Source organism: Cynoglossus semilaevis, chromosome 5 (genome assembly GCF_000523025.1).
Source record: "Cynoglossus semilaevis isolate Cse_v1.0 chromosome 5, Cse_v1.0, whole genome shotgun sequence".
In the NCBI taxonomy this organism is placed as follows: Eukaryota; Metazoa; Chordata; class Actinopteri; order Pleuronectiformes; family Cynoglossidae; genus Cynoglossus; species Cynoglossus semilaevis.
In genome coordinates, this window is record NC_024311.1 from 8,000,855 (window position 1) to 8,018,089 (window position 17,235).

Sequence of the window (17,235 nt, forward strand, 5' to 3'; positions counted from 1 at the left end):
GCAGGAATGAGTGGAACCTGGGATACAGAGGCACAGCCAACAAAAAATCTGTTGATTACCTTAGAACAATGGTTCCCAAACACTGTGCGGCGACACATTACTGTGTCATAAGAAATTATGAGGTCTGAAAACTATATATATATATATATATATATCAGCACCGTGTTCAACTAAACAGGGTATTTTCGAAGGTAATATTGTGAATTGTGAACGTGACTTGGTGATTACCTTAGAACAATGGTTCCCAATTGTTTTTGAATTGTGAACGTGACTTAGTTGTGTAGTTGTATTGTGTGTATTTATGGATGGGTGAAATACTACAAAACCAATGTCAATTACCCTTGTACACATTGTGATTCTGTGTGTAGTATTTTTTCCCATGAGGCCTCACCTGTTGATGATCCTCCTGTGCACCACCTTCAGGATGACGATCCTCTGCGTGCAGTCCTTCAGGAACTCTGTCATTTTGTTCTTCAGCGCCACCTTTGCCTCATGCTTGGTCACCACCTTCAAGTTGTCCCATGATGCTTTGCAGCGTCTCTCTAGCTGGACCAGGTTCTCGGACAGGAGCTCAAAGTCCACCTAGAAACACACGACCCACATGGTCACACTGACCCACACGGAGGTACACACTTAGGGGAAGAGGGCGGTACCTTGGCTGAGCGACTGATGGCAGGAATCTCGGAATAAAGGTCTGAGGATTCCGCATAATTTTCCATGACAAGGCTGCAGGTGTGGTGGAGCAGAGACTGACGGTGGACTGTGTCTTTGACTTCCACCACCTTCTCCAGGTAGCCCAGCTCGAAGCCCTTAGCCTGGTGACAAGCCCACAGAAACACTGTTCTGACAATTTATACATTATATATATGTATATGTCTACATGTACATATATAGATATATGTACACACACATACATATATACATACATAAATATATGTGTATATATACAAATTATACATCCTATATGTATATATACACAAACTCACACACATATATATATTTACATATATATGTTAATATAGATAGCAGTCATCATTCGGTGATTCTTACGTTAGAGCTGTTCAGGAAATTCCCAATAGCGAGTAACGTGGCGAGGATCCTCTTAAACGTCTGATTCGATGCCAGTTGCTCCATTCCAAGCTTTAGATCGAACAGTGGTTCTGCGATCTCCTGCGTGAGGTCACAGGAGTCATTTGTAACCAATATCATGGAGTGTGTTTTTCGAGCATGTCTCTGATGTTCACCGACACGTGACCTACCTTCTCCAGCGCCTCGTAGTTGAGCTTGAAGGCCCACAGCTGCAGACGGGGGGTCAAGGCACTGATGGAGGCCAAGGTGAAGAGGAACTGCTCAGCCGGCCCAAGTGGGAGGTCCGGGTCTGTGAGCTGTGCCTCTTGAATCTTCTGCTTCTCTTCCTCTGTTGGTGTCATAGTCAGGATCTTCTGCTCAGGACAGAGGAGGTAAAGGAGTCAGTGTTCATCTCTAATCCTGACTTCTGATTGGACAAAGACTCTTACCTCAATGCCCTCCTTGCTGATGGCAAACTCGTCAAAGTTTAAGATCGCAGTCTTGATGACGTGGACGGCCGGCAGCACCGTCATTCCGATGTTGATTGCGTTGCTTCTCTTGGGGTCCAGAACCAGAATCTCAGTCTTCTTGATCTCGGGTCCTTTCTACAGAGAAACCAAACATGTGGACGTCAGTGTCCTGTCTCCTCACTCCTAACCATTTCAGCAGGGATCCTGTTACCTTAGCGATGGTCAGCTCCTTGGCCTTGGACTCAAAGAGGTGTTCGAGGCGGGTGGTGTCGACCTCCACCTTGTCCAGTGAGGCCCATACTGTCCCTCGGCCAAAGCGACACTTCTGCTGCTGGTCGGCCTGTTTCAGCTCCTTCCAGAACAACTTCACCGTCTTCTTCTTTTTCTGTGGGAACGCTAGGGAGGACGAGGAGGTGGCAGTACATAGTGGAAGGGGAGGAGGTGGTGGAGGACCCCCAGCCGGCGGTAGAGGAGGCGGTACTGGAGGAGCAAACCCTGAGGGGGGAGGTGGAGGAGGAGGAGGTGGAGGAGGAGGAGGAGCACCCATCCCTGGAGGAGGTGGAGGTGGGGGAGGGGGAGGAGGAATGCCAGAAAAGCAGGGCGGGGCGCTGGTGGAGTCCAGAGTGTCCATGTCCAACACGTCGATGTCCTCCTCATCCAGAAGGTCAGAAAAGTCCAGGTCTTTGATCCGTAGAGCAGCAGCTCTCAGCTGCAGCTGGTCCCAGGCGTCGGCGCCACCCAGTGGGGTCATCTTGGTGGTCTCCAGACGTTGGGCTTGGCTTTCCACATCAATGCTGCTCTGCTGCTTGATGCTACGGCTCTAAAAGTGAAACAAATGACAAACGAGAACTTTGAGCTCCATCACCGTCGAGGTCATGGCCTCGGGACCAGACCCACTCACCTGCTGCCTCTCGGCCAGTCGGGCCAGCGCTGCCTGGGCGGAGCCTTCCAGACCTTCCAGCTCTGCCTTGCGGGAGATGCTGCTCTCGTTAGAAGAAGAGGAATCAAAGGACTGAGCTGCTAAACTGGACAGACGCTCTGACACACGACGCCAACCCCCCAAAAGACCACCAACTCCGGAGGGACGGCAAGGAAGAACAAAGGCCAACAAAGTCAACTAACAGAACCACATCCCTTGAGGTCCAAACACAGGTCTGCGGTCAAACATCTGACCATAATGAGACAACGGTTTCTAACCAGGTTGTCCATCATAGCAGTGTAGACCCCTTACCTTCTTCGTCCCCAGGGTCTGCAGAAGAACTTGTCGGACTCGTCGGTGCAGCGGCGGCGCTCGTCTTGGAGTAGAGCATGTCCATCAGGAACTTCTTATCATTGGACAGTGCACTGCACTGGCGCGGAGATTCTGGATGAGAAAATATGTTACAAAAAGACAAAATGAGGTTGGAGGAACATAACAGAGACAGAAGAGAGACAAAAGATGGACAGGAAAAAAACAAGAGGGAGAGCATTGACAGGACATCAACGGAGGACACAAGGTGGACATGAACAAAGTATGACAACATAATAAGGACATCCACAGCGTGGGGGGACATGGGTAACACATGCAATGCATTGTTAGGACAGTAGGTGGAGCTTGCAGAGGAACATAAGAAGACATAAGGAGCAAATTAGGACGGGAGGTGGACATCTGGAAGAACTCTGGTATGGACAAGGATTGACCCCTCGGAACACTCATTAACTTGTGAGGCACCAGAACAAATTATGGGTTAGAGGTCAAAGGTCATGTCCATTACCTGGGTCACTGTGGACATCTGAGTGTCCATTTGTGTCCAAAGAGCTGGAAGCTGTAAGACACAGAACAGAGTTGACCTTGTCTGTAAGGGTCAGACCGTACTGGACCAGTGTGTGTGTGTGTGTGTGTGTGTTTACTGTGATGTGGTGTCTCCTCAGCCTTGTTGTCTCTGCCCCCCTCTCCCACTGCCTTTGGGAATGGGGGCGCTGTGATGTCATCAAAGGAGGCCTGTCCTGATTGGCTCAGGTGCTTACTCCTTCTCTTCTTCTCCCTCTGGGTCGCCGCCAGGCTCCGCAGGAAACTGTCTCTGTGAAGGAGCAGAAGGAGGACAGGTGAAGGACAGGTCAAAGGTCAGAACACACACGGCCGATCATCCGTCACCACAGCTCCACTCCAACCGATCATTTCCTGGATTAGATTTTATTCCCAAAATCACAGGTTAACCAAACCAAACCAAAGTGGAAATGATTGTCAGACCCAACGTTTCACTCCGGGTAGATTAACGGACCCCACCACACACACACACACACACACACACCCACACACACGCACAAACCAAAACACTCCATCTCCCATCATGCCGAGGCAGTACTTACTGGAATCTTTTTAGTACTGGTTTGTCCTGATTTGAACTACAGTCATCTGAACTACACACACACACACACACACATTTTCTCTCAGTTTAAACTGATACACACTAGTACATGTATTTAACATTGGGGGTGCAATTACATCGACTTACCAGAAGAGATCGTCGTCCTCCCCAGAACTGGGGAGGACCGGGAGGAAAACAGGAAGGAAGAAAAAGAGAGAGAGAGAAAGTCAGTCAGGGGAGAGTGGTTTTACTTTGTTGTAAAGAAAGAGAGAAAAAAAAGGGTCATAAAACAATATTTAAAATATCAACAACACGATCTGGAACAAATGTGCGGCCGGTCAATATTGTCGGCCCAATATTAGCATATGTAATATCTGTAAGAATCGTTTTACCCTCCGACAATGACGTCTGCCCTAAAAATAGTTTTGGGAAAAACGGCTGTATATAAAAGTGAAAGTCACTAGATGGCAGCATTGCAGCTCATTTGATTAATCTATTTTAATTTTATGCAGAATGCTGGTGCCAGCAACCCATACAGTGATTTGTACAGATAAATAAATAAATATTACCAGGCCTATATTGGTATGGGTTGACATCGGAATTGGAAATTATGTATTTGGACAACATCGGAATATCAGATATCGGCAAAAAGTTCATATCAGACATTCCTAATAAAAATGTACAGGGCAGATTTCTTTTTGTTTTGTTATGCAGAATTATGAATCAAAATGTAATTTGTCAGAAACTTGGTTCACAGAAACCAAAACAAAAAAACAATCTCAGGGTCAACAGTTGAAGGACATACATTTAAACAACTTTAACAATCACTGAATTCATGAAGTGATTTTAATTTTAAAAAAAAATCCCATAATCCCATAGATCAGAAATACAAAGGAAAAACATGAAGACAAAGATGAGCCAGAGAAAACACAGCACAGCTGAACTGACAGGAAGACGTGAAACAATCTGGAGAGAGAGTCCAGAAATAATCCAGAGATTATAGAAGAAAAAAAACAGATTACTGTGAAAAGATGTGAAAGAAGAGATGATGGTCCAGAAACATGATTAGATGTTTGAATGACTAGGAAGTAGCCACAAAACATAAAACATAACCATAAAATGATACAAAGATGATCAAAAAGAGTATACAGTGGACTCCTAAGATACTCTTGAGTTTAATCTGTTCCATATATATATATATATATATATATATATATTAAATTTTATTAAACAATAAAAGTTCAAATTCAACAACATGGAATACTCGTATTTCGGGAAGCTCGTATCTCAGGGGTTCCACTGTATTGAAGAACATTTATATCCTTAACGTAGACCAGTGATTAAGAGATCATCAGCTGCAGCATGAAGAAAAATTCTACTCAAATTGCAGCTTTTTCTGCCCTGTCCTCATTTCCTTAAACATACTGATGGGAGCTTGGCTTTTCACTTTGTCTTCAATTCCTGCAGATATATGAGCGTTGTGTTCAACTAAACAGGTCAAGGTTTCAAACTGGAGTAAACAGTGGCTAAAAAACATTCTATTATGACATTTTTGTTTGTTATTGTGATTTCTAGTTCTTCTATAATGCAAAGTTGTAATGAAACCTTGTGAAGGTGATCCAGAAAAACGAACGGTTCTGTTCTGACTGAACAATTATTTAAACAAATTCTAGGTATTTTGAAGAGCAACCAAAAATCAGGGAGAACAGGGAAACCAGACCAGTGGAGATCAGTGATGTCACTGTTCAAACTGTTTCTGCTTCACTTACTTAAAACTGCTTTTGGATTCTTTCCTGTTGGTCCCCTGATCTGGACTCGACTGGTTAGACCTGGCCTGGAGAGAGGCGTCAGAGGACGAGCTACACACACACACACACACACAGAGGGAGAAGGAGAGGGAGGTTTGTCATGTCAACTAAAATATTTCCATATATTTGTCCTACTCCACGTTTGGAGTAGGAATTTCTTGTTTTAATTCCTTGACTGATGCATGACGTTGTCATCATTCAGTTCCACGTAATTTATTATTTATTTTAGGTCTTAGAAAAAATAAGCTTTTCGAATTGAGATCCTGATTTACAGTAGAGTCACTTACTCTACACACAAAAATGTATGTCTTTGTCAAGTGTCGCCCTCTAGTGGCTGTCATCAAAAATGTGCTGTGTTGACAACTGGTCTCAGCATCAGAACCAGGAGAGTGTTAGGGATCAGATTAAGAACCAGGAGAGTCCCTGTCAAGGACCAGTGAAGGTGAAACCGGAGGGGCGGGACCCAGAAACTGTCCAGTACACACCTGCAAGTGGCCGAGGGCTCCTCACTGATGGAACTGGTTTTGGTGAAGAACCTGGACTTTCTGCTCAGACCCATAATTGACATGTGGTGAGTGAGGAAAGAGCGACTCCTAGTGGCCCACAGTGGAAGACGACAGCGGGGTTAAAAAAGGAACAGTGAACCAACACCAAGGTACCACACCAGAACAAGAACCAGAACCAGAGATAAAACAAGTCAGAATCAGAGACTACAGACAGATCCACAGACAGAACCAGAACCAGAACCAGAACCAACCATTACCAGGTTCTACAGAGTCTTAGTGTGACTGTACTCCTACTGTATGTTGATGTTTGAGGTTCAAATACTTTGTGATACTTTAGGTCAAACTGTTTCCCTGCTGATATACTTACGGACTAGAAGGAACCTTGTCTGGTTCTGCGGTCACGGTTCCATTACAGGTGGTCTGTGGAGGCACCGGACTAGAGAAAGGACTCCTGGTCTCAGGTGTCAACGGGGACGAGGCTCTGCTGCCGAGCAACGTTGTGGGGCTGGTGGAGGAAGAGGAGGCAGAGGAGATGGTGGGGGAGGTGTTGTCTGCTGTGGGTGAGAGGAAGGGAGGAGGGACAGGGGAGGTGGAGGGAGAGGAGCCTGTGGAAGAAGGCGACGTCAGGTCAGGGAGGTATTGACTGGAGGAGGCGCGGCGGCTCCTCCGTCCTTCCTGATCAGCTGAAGCTATCTTCCGTCTTTCTTTACGGAGGAGAGGGGCGGAGTCATCGATGTCGCCGTCCTCGTACCGGAGTGCGGCCTGGAAGAGCACACACACAGATGATGTCACTGTAGGAACAGGTCTGTCTCAGGTCTGCTCCTAAATCAAAGTGTTTTTTTAACAGATGTCCTATATTAACCTTTTGTTGATATTCGATATTGTCCAAACACTTAATTTCTGATTCCGATATTACTGGATACCGATACAGCGGGGTAGTAGTGGCCTAGTGGTTAAGGAAGTTAAGTACTGCCTGCTTACTAAGGAGATGGGTTAAATCCATTCTTCAGAGCACTGAGGCATCTGATTGGTCTGTCGCCGGGTCATTGCACTATTTTTAGAGCAGTCATCATTTTGCGAAACCCAGAAATTGTGTTATCGGGTTTTCAATATCGGAGGAAAAACCGATAACCATTCTTACAGATATTAAATAATTCTGCTAATATCGGCCGATATTATTGGACATTCTTAGTTTTTTGTCTTTGATGAGAAGCAAAAATCTGCAGGAAAAAAGTAAATAATGGAAGAGACAGGTTTGAAGACGCTGATGATGGAGCGGGTCACGTGATCGCGATATTATTGGACATTCTTAGTTTTTTTGATATCGGCCGGAAACAAAAATCCACGATCTTTAACGACTCTACAGGAGTCACAGTGACTTCATCTCTACCTCGTAGATGGTGAACTGAGCTCGGAGGTCGGCCTCCGTCGCCCTGTTGTTCATGTGTCTCTGGATGATGGTCTCAATCCCCAGCTGCTCCAGGGAGTCGGTGACGTCGTAGAACGAGTCCTGGTCTGGTAGAACAGAAAGAGTCTGAGGCAGAGGAGACAGAGGACAGAGACGTGGACATAAGGACAGTTCAGTTGAGAGACCTTTGAAGGATAACTTCTGTCTTTGGCTGAAAAACTTTGTCGAACTAACTCATCATCCAAGCCACAAGATGGCGCTCACATCACCCATTTAAGAAACCATTCCTTCAGGGAAACGTAACATCACAGGAGAAGTTTTTTTCACCTTGTTGATGAGAGTCATGGCAAAGACCAGGAGCTCCGAGTCAGAACCATTTCTTTCCTCCAGGACCTGCATCACGTAACTCCAGGGTTTCATCCCTGCAACAGAAAAATAAAACTAACTGTCAGTGTTAATGTCCTACAGACACACACTGTCTCTGTCCTTCTGTGTTGTTTTTACCCCTGCGAGCGTCCACAGTGTTGACAGCACTGATGAGCAGAGCGCTGTTGGACTCGGAATATTCCACAAACACGATGAGCAGCTTCAGAGATGTCTTCACCACCAGACGAGACTGAGGACAGAAAACAAATGATTATTATCATGATGTATTTATGTATGTGTCCAGCAGGTGGCATCATTTCAGTTCAGTGATTCTAAGGTCTTTGCTGAGGATTGATGATGATATCACAGACAGGTGATGGCGCTAAAGCCATGGTGAAGTCAAGGACAGGTGGGGGGGGGTGAGGTGAAGAGCAGACTGACCTGACTTCCTGTCAGTGTGTAGAGCCACTGCAGCGTCTCGTTGTGGGAAATGACGCCGTTCATTCCATCGACGAACAGCATGATCTGACTGAGAGCTGGGACACAGACAGACGGACAGACGGGGACAGGGTCAGTGACTGAGTACCAATGGCAGAGGCACTGACAGAGATGAACCAATACATTGGACCCTTGAAGTACGAGTATTCCATATTATGAGTCTGCAAATATGGCAAGTTCTTCCTTGTGATACGAGGAAATATCAGTCGTACGGCGAGGGGAAGCGGCGAGCTCTGATGCCAAAGCAGCTGCGGAGTTCGTCACAAACTTTTAGTGTTTAATAAAATAAAATAAAAAATATATAATTCTTCTCACTGTCCCACACTGGGTTATTTTACCCATTTTTAGAGACAGGAAGGTGAGGACAGATACTAACAAGGTCAAAGGTCAGAGAAAGTCACCCAAAGGTCGTGACTCATCTCACCTCTCAGGATGTAGTTCTGGTAGTTGTGATCTGCTTCAGCTCCCACTTTAATCAGACACGTCAAACCCTCAGAGGCCACGAACTCCGGGACAAGGTCTTTGTCATCCTGAGGTCAAAGGTCAAAGACACAAAAACAGCAACACACAAGTGTAAGTGTGTGTGTGAGTGAGTCTGCTTCAGGAACCATGGTCGTGTTTAGAGATTATCAGACATCCCTAGTCATGTTGGGACCAAAACCAGGTTCTGGTGTGAATGGACATGTGTGTGTGTGTGTGTGTGTGTGTTTGTGTTTGTGTTTGTGTGGTTACGTGTCCCACCTCGAACAGCTGTTTGAGGGAGAACAGAGAGCGTCTCAGCTCTGGACCCTGACAGTTGTACAACTTCTCTGAAAAAAAAAAAAAGAAAGACAACATCATCCTCAGGAGGAGCTCTTCTGCCGTCCCCTGACCTGGGACCTCGTCCAGATCAGTGTGTCCTCACCTCTGAGCTCCAGGGTCAACAAACACTACAGTGAACGTCAGCTGAAGAGTTCACACAACGACAGAAAAAAATCTGACACTGGGACGAGACATAGATTTCCTGTCCTCAGACTGAGGACAGGAAAGAGACGCTTCGTCCACACGGAGGATCAGAGACAGAGACACGTGTGTCCACTTAAAATGAGAATGAGACAGAGACACGTGTCCATGCATGGACTGACTTGGACAGGGAGGAGGAAGAAGAGGAAGAAACCACCGGTGGCATTATTATACAAAGATTCCACTGGAAACTAAACGTGTCATCACATTAAAGTGTGACCTACTGTAAAACCACACACACACACACACACACACACTCACACACACACACACCCTGTGGTGTCCTATTGCAGTGCTCCCAGTCAGACTTCTATAAACAGTATTGTCCAAACTGAGCTCAGATTTTTCATTTCAAATTAAAAGGTTTATATTTGAACATATATATTTTTATATCTGTGTGGATATAAATGTTTATATTTAATAAAAACAACCTCTTCTCGTAAAAGAAAACTAAAGATTTGCATTTTCGTTTTCCATTTGCATCAGTCCTGACCAGACATCAGGACTCAGTCTGTTTGTCCTACAGACAGGAAGTGACCCGACATATATGAGTGGAGAACTTCCTGTTTGTGTTAATTACACATTTACATCAAAGAAAAGATGCGGACAGATTGACATCCAGGAGGAAAAAGTGAGGCCAGGGATTCATAAAAAAAAAAAAAAAAACCCAGAGTGGTCAGTGAATGCACCACCATCAAAACTCCTTATTTAGTCTTTACAGTCAACAGGAAAAGACTAAAAACACAACTTCCTGTTTCCTGTTGTTCAGAATGTGCCAATTCCACACAATATGTGTGAGGCGGCTCACAGTGTGACACCCGGAGACATCGCCACTGACCTTTGACTCCACCACTGTGTAGCCGAGAAGACAAACAGAGATGTGAGACGTCAGAAGAAGAGAGCATGCTGGGAAATCCCCACAGGACAGGATGGGCGTGGCCATGCCAGGCAGAGCCAGAGCATGGCAGGGTGGAGGAGTGGGCGGAGCAACGATGACTTTTCCCACTGACACAGATTCAGAAACATCATTCTGAAGCTGGTGCACAGACACTGGTCAGTCAAAAAGTTCTAAGACAGACATTTTCACATGTGTCTGATGTTGAGGACTGAAAGTTTGGAGTGGGGTTTCAGTCCTTGGACCAAAGACAAGGACTTTCTTATAGACAAAGACAAAGAAGAAAGTTCTGACCCAGTGTCAAAGAATTCTCTGATTGAAACACCACCGAAGAAGAGAGCAGACGGAAACGAGGAGGAGGTGGAGGTGAAGGAGAGAAATCCTTTTGTAAAAAATGACATTTTGAATGCCTTTCTTCTATAGTCACTGGTGTAATTATCTATTTCGCAGTAGGTGCTAGCATGAGCATGTGATGCACCCTGGAGGCCCAGAGGGAGGAGGAGGTGGGAGGGGGAGACAGGGGGAGGCATTTTTGTCTAGTCAAGTCATGACACAGATGGATCTTGTGTCAGATATGAACTGCAGTCTTGGTGACCCTAACTAACCTGACAACACCTGACATGAAATATACAGTGGTTTGTTTTTACCGAGAATGGCATGGACACGAACGGAGAGCTGAGTCCTCAGGATTAGGATCGGCTTCTTTCCTTTACTGTGGACAGAGAGACAGAGACACTTAGAGCGGAGGACACAGAGGACACAAAGATGACAGACAGAGGATCTTGTTTTCAGGATAATGTACTCCACATATTAGTCATATATTTGGTATAACCAAATTCAGTGTTCCCTCTCTACATCGCAGTTCTCCTTTCGCTCCCTCAGTATATCGCAGATTTTCTTTTTAATCCAATGTTGTGAAATTTATGCTATATCGTGAAATATAGCAAAAGTTTTGGCTTTAAAAATGTTGATTTTCGTTATGAAATTGAGATTATCGCATCTGCGAACGATCACTGGTAGCTTTGCTTACCTAGACGACATCGTACACAGCATACTATTGGCTAATGCGATGCGTACTCTGTTCCTCACACTGATTGGCTCATGCATCGTAGCATCTCTCAGCATCTCCCCTTGTCTGTCGGCCACTCTCTCGTTCACTTCACTCTGCGTCAGCATCATACAACTCTGCTGTTTAGTCATAACAGCCATAATTCTAATCCCAACTTCAAACTATATCTTGAACCTCTAATGAGGACCTGAACAATGTCCCCACAAGGATAGCTACACCTAGACCACATACACACACAAACTTACTCACACAAAACACACACACACACACAGTGGTTTGGTGGATTAGAGTCTGGAAAGAAGGATGGAATAAAAGGACGGAAAGAATGAAAGCAAAAATTAGAGGGAGAGGGGATGAGGGAGAGAGAGAGAGAAAGAGAGGGGGGAAGAGAGAGAGAGAGGGGGAGAGAGAGAGAGAGAGAGTGAGAAAGAGAGAGAGAGAGAGAGACAGAGAGAGAGAGAGAGAGAGGGGAGGAGAGAAAAAAAGAGGGAGGGGAAGAGAGAGAGAGAGGGGGAGAGAGAGAGAGAAGGAGGGAGAGAAAGGAAGAGGGAGAGAGAGAGAGAGAGAGGGAAGAAGAGAGAAAAGTAAGAAAGTTGTTGGTTGTGTTTTTTTAAGGATAAAATAGGAACAATTATGTTATTTTAGTCTCTCTCTCTCTCTCTCTCACACACACACACACACACACAGTTTCCAGGTCCACTTCTCGATGACGTGTTTTCCATATTTAAATGTTTCGGCCTCAGCTGTGAAACCAACTCAGACTTTGATTCTGTAGTGAAAGATGAAACTGTTTGAACAGAACCTCAGCGCAGAAGAACCAACTGCTACTGAGAACCCCACCAGAACCTTTGACCCTGACCCTGACCCTGATCTGGATGAAACACAACCCTTAAACCAGGACTAAACCAGGACTGACTCAGTCTGATGTAATCAAGCTGTGAACACAACCAAACTGGGTCTAGAACATTTTAAAGGTCAGGACTAAAGTAGACCAGGTCTGTACCAGATCTGAACCAGACCTAACCCAGAAACCAGGTGTAATCCTGGTCTAAACCCGGTCTCAAATAGGTATGAAGTCTGAATGGGTTAAGAACTGGATTTGGATCAGATCTGAACCAGACCTGGGCTTGGTCTAGTCTTCACCTTCAGAAAGTGGATTTTTACACCAAAACAATTGTAAGACATGAGGGACATGAGGGACATGAGGGACAGCTGAGCAGAATGAAGGAGGTGAGACAGGTTGGACGGGTGTTCTCACCTGATGTCCTGGTAAAATGTCTCAAGCTCGTCTTTTTGTTCAGACAAAGACGAGTCCAAGTCCAGATAATTTCCATGTGGAGAGACCTGAAGAGTGCACTCGTCCAACTGAGACACAAAGACGGAGACACGTTAACCAAAAGACAGACACAAAAAAAAGAAGTTCATCATCTCCAACTGTCCGACTGTTAATGTTTTCTCTTTTCTCCTAAATATGTTTTAGATAATTAAAAGTGGTTATTTATTGAATTCACCTATAGTCACAGACCACCTAACTAACTAACTAACTAACTAACTAACTAACTAACTATTAGTTATATTTTACAGGGACATTAAATTCAATAGAATTTCAAGGGTAAACGCAGGTATTTCAAGGACCTCACTGCTGATTCCAGCCCTCACATTACGGCGTGTCAAATGTGACAACATTTCTTTGTGTTTTTTTTATCTGAATGATTTCAGTTTTTGTCTGAATCGTCGTCTCACTCCAGGACCTGTCGTCCTGGAATCCTTTGTCGGACATGATGGACTTTACTCTGTTATGGTAACGGTTGTTAAGCAGAAAAACATACGGTGACATTTGACAGGTGGGTGTGTGTGTGTGCGTGTGTGTCAATTTGACACTGTGTTCTCAACAACAACAACAGCTGAACATGTTCATCTTCTTTAATCATCGCAGGGAAACAGAAACAGAATCAATGCTAAAAATAGACCCTCTCTCTCCAGGACGAGAGTGGTTCTAATGAAATCATAGATGTAATGATGTCACACTGTGACATCACAAACACTGATTCTATTACGATCACTGCAAATGGTTCAGAGTACAGAGCAGAGCTAAGAACTAAGAAAAATGATATGTAAAAGTCAAGCAGCATAAAGGCTAAAATGAAAAAATGCTTTTAGCTTTTCTTACGGCATCTATTGGTGAAATGCGAGCATTGCAGGGAAAATAGCAGAAGTATAATGAGAATAAAAGTCAATAATATAATTTGGACAAGTTACGTGGGCCAGATTAAACGGCCAAACGGGACACATCTGGCCCTCGGGCCGTAGTTTGCCCATGCCTGATATAGAGGCTACATCAATCACTGCAATGCTGAAGGTGGACACTGAAGAAGACAGGAGACAACATCAATGTCTCCAGAGCAGAGTGTCCTTCCAGAGAACCGAGGTTTCTTTGGGAACATCACAGGTTCCAGTTTTGACTGGAACTCATTAGCCTCGTTTACTAATGAAACATTTCCAAAAAACCTCTCCCACGTTACTGTAATGACTCAACACACTGTTCTGATCTGATCATGTGTTGTTTTAGGAAAATGAGTGTTAGTTCCTCACTGCAGTCACTGCATCACAGAACTGTCGGAGAACAGGAGAACAGTGGTGAGGTTCTCAACGACGTGCTGTGGCTACAGACCAGCCAACATGAATCACTGGTCGTTCAATCAACGTATCTCTAGATGTGACTTTAAATGGTGTGAATGTTAGTGTGAATGGACTGGAGAACTGTCCAGGTCACAAAACCACTGTGGCCCAGTGACTGCTGGGATTGGACCAGCTGCCTGTGTGACCCTGAGACAGGTTTGACGCAGTAGATGATAAAAAAATAATAAACATGGCCGATAGTGGTGTGGAGCAGTGGAGGTCAAGGGTCACACGTGTTATTGTTGGATCATGTCTGCTATTATTGGCCGTGGCTTTCACTGACAGCTGTGCTCAATCTGGTGTCATGTTTGTGCTAATGCTAACACGTGGGTGTGATTTGATTGGACCTCCTTGCACTGCACCTACGGACAGATCAACTGGTTTAGTCTGTAGTGACACACTGAATCATCCAGTGTCACTGCAGTGACAACAGTCAAAGAATGATCCAACAACAGCCTCCACTGTACCACTGTACCGACAACAGCCTGTCTGGGTGTCATTGGTTCAGTCGTAGCCTCAGGTATGACACTGTCGAAGGTGTAACAGGTCCGTTTGTATCCATACTGGTAGAACCACATTCTTATTCTTCCTCAACAGCAGCGGCCCAGCCCAGACTGTCAACACACCGATCATGTGACCCACAAGCGACAAAGACATTTTTGACAATGACATTTTTTTTTTATTGTCGATTAAATTTATACTACTACAAACTACACATGACGATAGAATTCAGAACACCTGAGCCCAGATTTTATGGAATTAAGCAAACCAATCAACAGTCGGACAAACCGTTTAATCAATCAGTTCAACCCAGTAATTAGTCAAAACGTAATAAGACAAAACACAAAAATACAGTTTAATGGTCTTAATCTCTTTTTATTCTTGATGCAAAGCTAAGATTGCAGGTTTCTGCCGTTTTCTGCCTTTGTGCTAAGCTAGGCTAACATCCCCTCTGACATAACAGTGTTTGTGTTAAACCAAAGTGACTCAGAGAGAGGATCTGTTTTTCTTTTGGAAACGTTCTTTCTTCTAATGAAAGGAAGGAAGCGCGTTATCATCGAGCTACTGCTAGCATAGCCTCCGTCTCCTTGGTTTATCTGCTGTTCACAGGCTCCGCCCCCTTCCTCCACAGACATGGACGGACCAGCAGCGTGGGAGGAGGAGCCAGGAAGACCAGTACCAGGCTAAGGAAAAAGTACTGTGACAATTCTCCTCACTGATGCTATCACTGCGGGGTCCTGTCGGCTGAGGCCTCAGGAAATTGTGGGAATAATTAGTGGCTTCAGTGAAGGAATGTGATCTGAGCAGAGTTTATCTGATGCTGCTGTTTCCAAAAGTCAGTGAACGTCCCACAGATCGGGTTGAAATCATCTGCTGAAACATGACTTTGTGAGTGAAAACAATCAGGCAGAAACATGAACTCGGTGCTGAGTCATGTTCTGAACACACACGCACACACACGCACACACACACACACACACAATGACATATTTTTGAGTCAGAGTGTACTCAGAAGCCCAGAACTGCCTTCACTTCCTGTTTGGAAAATCAACAGGAAACTGGACTGGACACTGTTTATCGAGACCGCGATCTGACAAATCCTTCCGATGTGCAGCACCATCAACGAAAACAGAACCAAGGCTAACAGACAAGAACATTAACGCTCTTCAAAGTCAGTTTCCACTGCAGACCAGGAGACGGTCCAGTTCAGGACGGCCAAGTCCTTTATTTGAGGTTACTCAAGGGGAAAGGGTTTAGTTCTGAACAAGAGTGGACAGTTTTTCCATCAAGATCCATTTTAAGACCCCAGACTCAGAGACTCAGAGTCTAAAGTCCACAACCACAGACCAGGTTTCAACACTCCTTTATCAGAGTCCAGACCCTGCTCTAAGACGTGTAGGTCTCCACCACAGTCCAACTCCAGGGTCAGACTTTTACCACAAGGACTCAAGTGAATTGACTGGAGACCATAGACCAGAGTTCTGGGAGAACCGTTCACCAGCGGTCTTTATTAAGAGTTCTTCTCAGAGTTCTCTGCACAGGTTTTGGATAAAAGGGATTCTAATACACCAGGACAGTCCCAGCAGAACCCCTCTATGTTCTTCTTAAAAATGGTTCCAATTTGTTAACCATGCATGTCTGTTGCACACGGACCATGAACGACTATGGACCAGTAAAATCGTAAACTTTAGAATAGAAGTTCCTCTATGAAACCAGGGTTTGGTTTTGTTCCAGGTTCTGTGGTTCTGGAGAACCAGTACCTTTCAACAACACTGTAGAACAACACTGTAGAACAACTGGACAACAACACTGTAGAACAACACTGTACAACAACACTGTACCATACACTGTCTTTGTCAACACTGTCAACAATGTAATGATATAATCAAATAAAACGTATTGAGCTTTGATCAGGAACCAGTGCTGATCACTTTATACCTTACTAGACTTGAACTTTTCACGAACAGCTGATCTGGTTTATGAGTGGTTTATCGGTTGGTGAGTGTGCGTGTGTGTGTGTGTGCGTGTGTGTGTGTGTGTGCGTGTGTGTGTGTGACGCTGCTTCACCACTTTCGAACTCTCTCCTCAGCCAGCGACGGAAACGTCTTCACTTTTTAAATAAACTTTACTTTGTCTGTCTCTGTTTGAAATCGGACTGAAAAGGTGATCGGGGAGTGGGTGACGTCACTCACCTTTAGCGGCGCCTCCAACAGAGAGTGGATCCCGCAGAGGTGTTGGCTCACCGGCAGGTTCTCCTCCAGCTGGACCGTGGGGGGTCTGCGAGGTTCGGGGAAGTTAGTGCAGATAAATGGGTCAGAATCCTCCAGGTACTGGACCCGGCACTGGACTGGAGCCATGGCCGTGCCAGTGCGCACACGCCGTGGGATCCACACTGACGGAGAGGCGCTGGAGTGAAGGGGCTGCTGAAGACGAACTCTGCCTGAGACTTCCGCTTCTTTCTTTTCACAATAAAACCTTCTCCTAGACAATTACGACGATTAAGAAGATGCGTCAATAATGATGATAAATAAGTTAATGAGCCATAACCTCACCAGTCATTACGTCACCACGGATGTTATCCTTAAACACATAATTATATTAAAATGCTTTTAACAAA

General features: G+C 45.0%; 1 protein-coding gene across 6 annotated transcripts in view; it reads right to left on the reverse strand.

Annotated features, from left to right (window-relative positions):
• The window catches only part of fhod1 (formin homology 2 domain containing 1), a 19,276-nt gene extending 2,207 nt beyond the window's left edge, over positions 1 to 17,069 (reverse strand). Inside the window, exons 1-25 of one of the 6 annotated variants that reach the window (XM_017032617.2) lie at positions 16,811 to 17,069; positions 12,697 to 12,803; positions 11,017 to 11,081; positions 9,214 to 9,281; positions 8,897 to 9,002; positions 8,416 to 8,510; positions 8,113 to 8,224; positions 7,936 to 8,030; positions 7,591 to 7,734; positions 6,568 to 6,962; positions 6,180 to 6,287; positions 5,656 to 5,745; positions 4,034 to 4,060; positions 3,888 to 3,938; positions 3,429 to 3,598; positions 3,293 to 3,343; positions 2,770 to 2,901; positions 2,440 to 2,609; positions 1,750 to 2,358; positions 1,518 to 1,673; positions 1,260 to 1,442; positions 1,051 to 1,170; positions 654 to 815; positions 392 to 582; positions 1 to 17 (exon numbers count right to left, since the gene is read on the reverse strand). The exon at positions 1 to 17 is cut by the window's left edge and continues 167 nt beyond it. In XM_017032617.2, coding sequence (XP_016888106.1) covers positions 1 to 17; positions 392 to 582; positions 654 to 815; positions 1,051 to 1,170; positions 1,260 to 1,442; positions 1,518 to 1,673; positions 1,750 to 2,358; positions 2,440 to 2,609; positions 2,770 to 2,901; positions 3,293 to 3,343; positions 3,429 to 3,598; positions 3,888 to 3,938; positions 4,034 to 4,060; positions 5,656 to 5,745; positions 6,180 to 6,287; positions 6,568 to 6,962; positions 7,591 to 7,734; positions 7,936 to 8,030; positions 8,113 to 8,224; positions 8,416 to 8,510; positions 8,897 to 9,002; positions 9,214 to 9,281; positions 11,017 to 11,081; positions 12,697 to 12,803; positions 16,811 to 16,975 — 3,589 coding nt within the window. In that variant the 5' untranslated portion in view covers positions 16,976 to 17,069. Of the gene's footprint in view, positions 18 to 391; positions 583 to 653; positions 816 to 1,050; positions 1,171 to 1,259; positions 1,443 to 1,517; positions 1,674 to 1,749; positions 2,359 to 2,439; positions 2,613 to 2,769; positions 2,902 to 3,292; positions 3,344 to 3,428; positions 3,599 to 3,887; positions 3,939 to 4,033; positions 4,061 to 5,655; positions 5,746 to 6,179; positions 6,288 to 6,567; positions 6,963 to 7,590; positions 7,735 to 7,935; positions 8,031 to 8,112; positions 8,225 to 8,415; positions 8,511 to 8,896; positions 9,003 to 9,213; positions 9,282 to 11,016; positions 11,082 to 12,696; positions 12,804 to 16,810 lie in introns of all 6 variants that reach the window. The other 5 variants (XM_008310319.3, XM_008310322.3, XM_025055580.1 and 2 more) reach the window with 5 other exon arrangements.
• Positions 17,070 to 17,235: the final 166 nt, after the last annotated feature.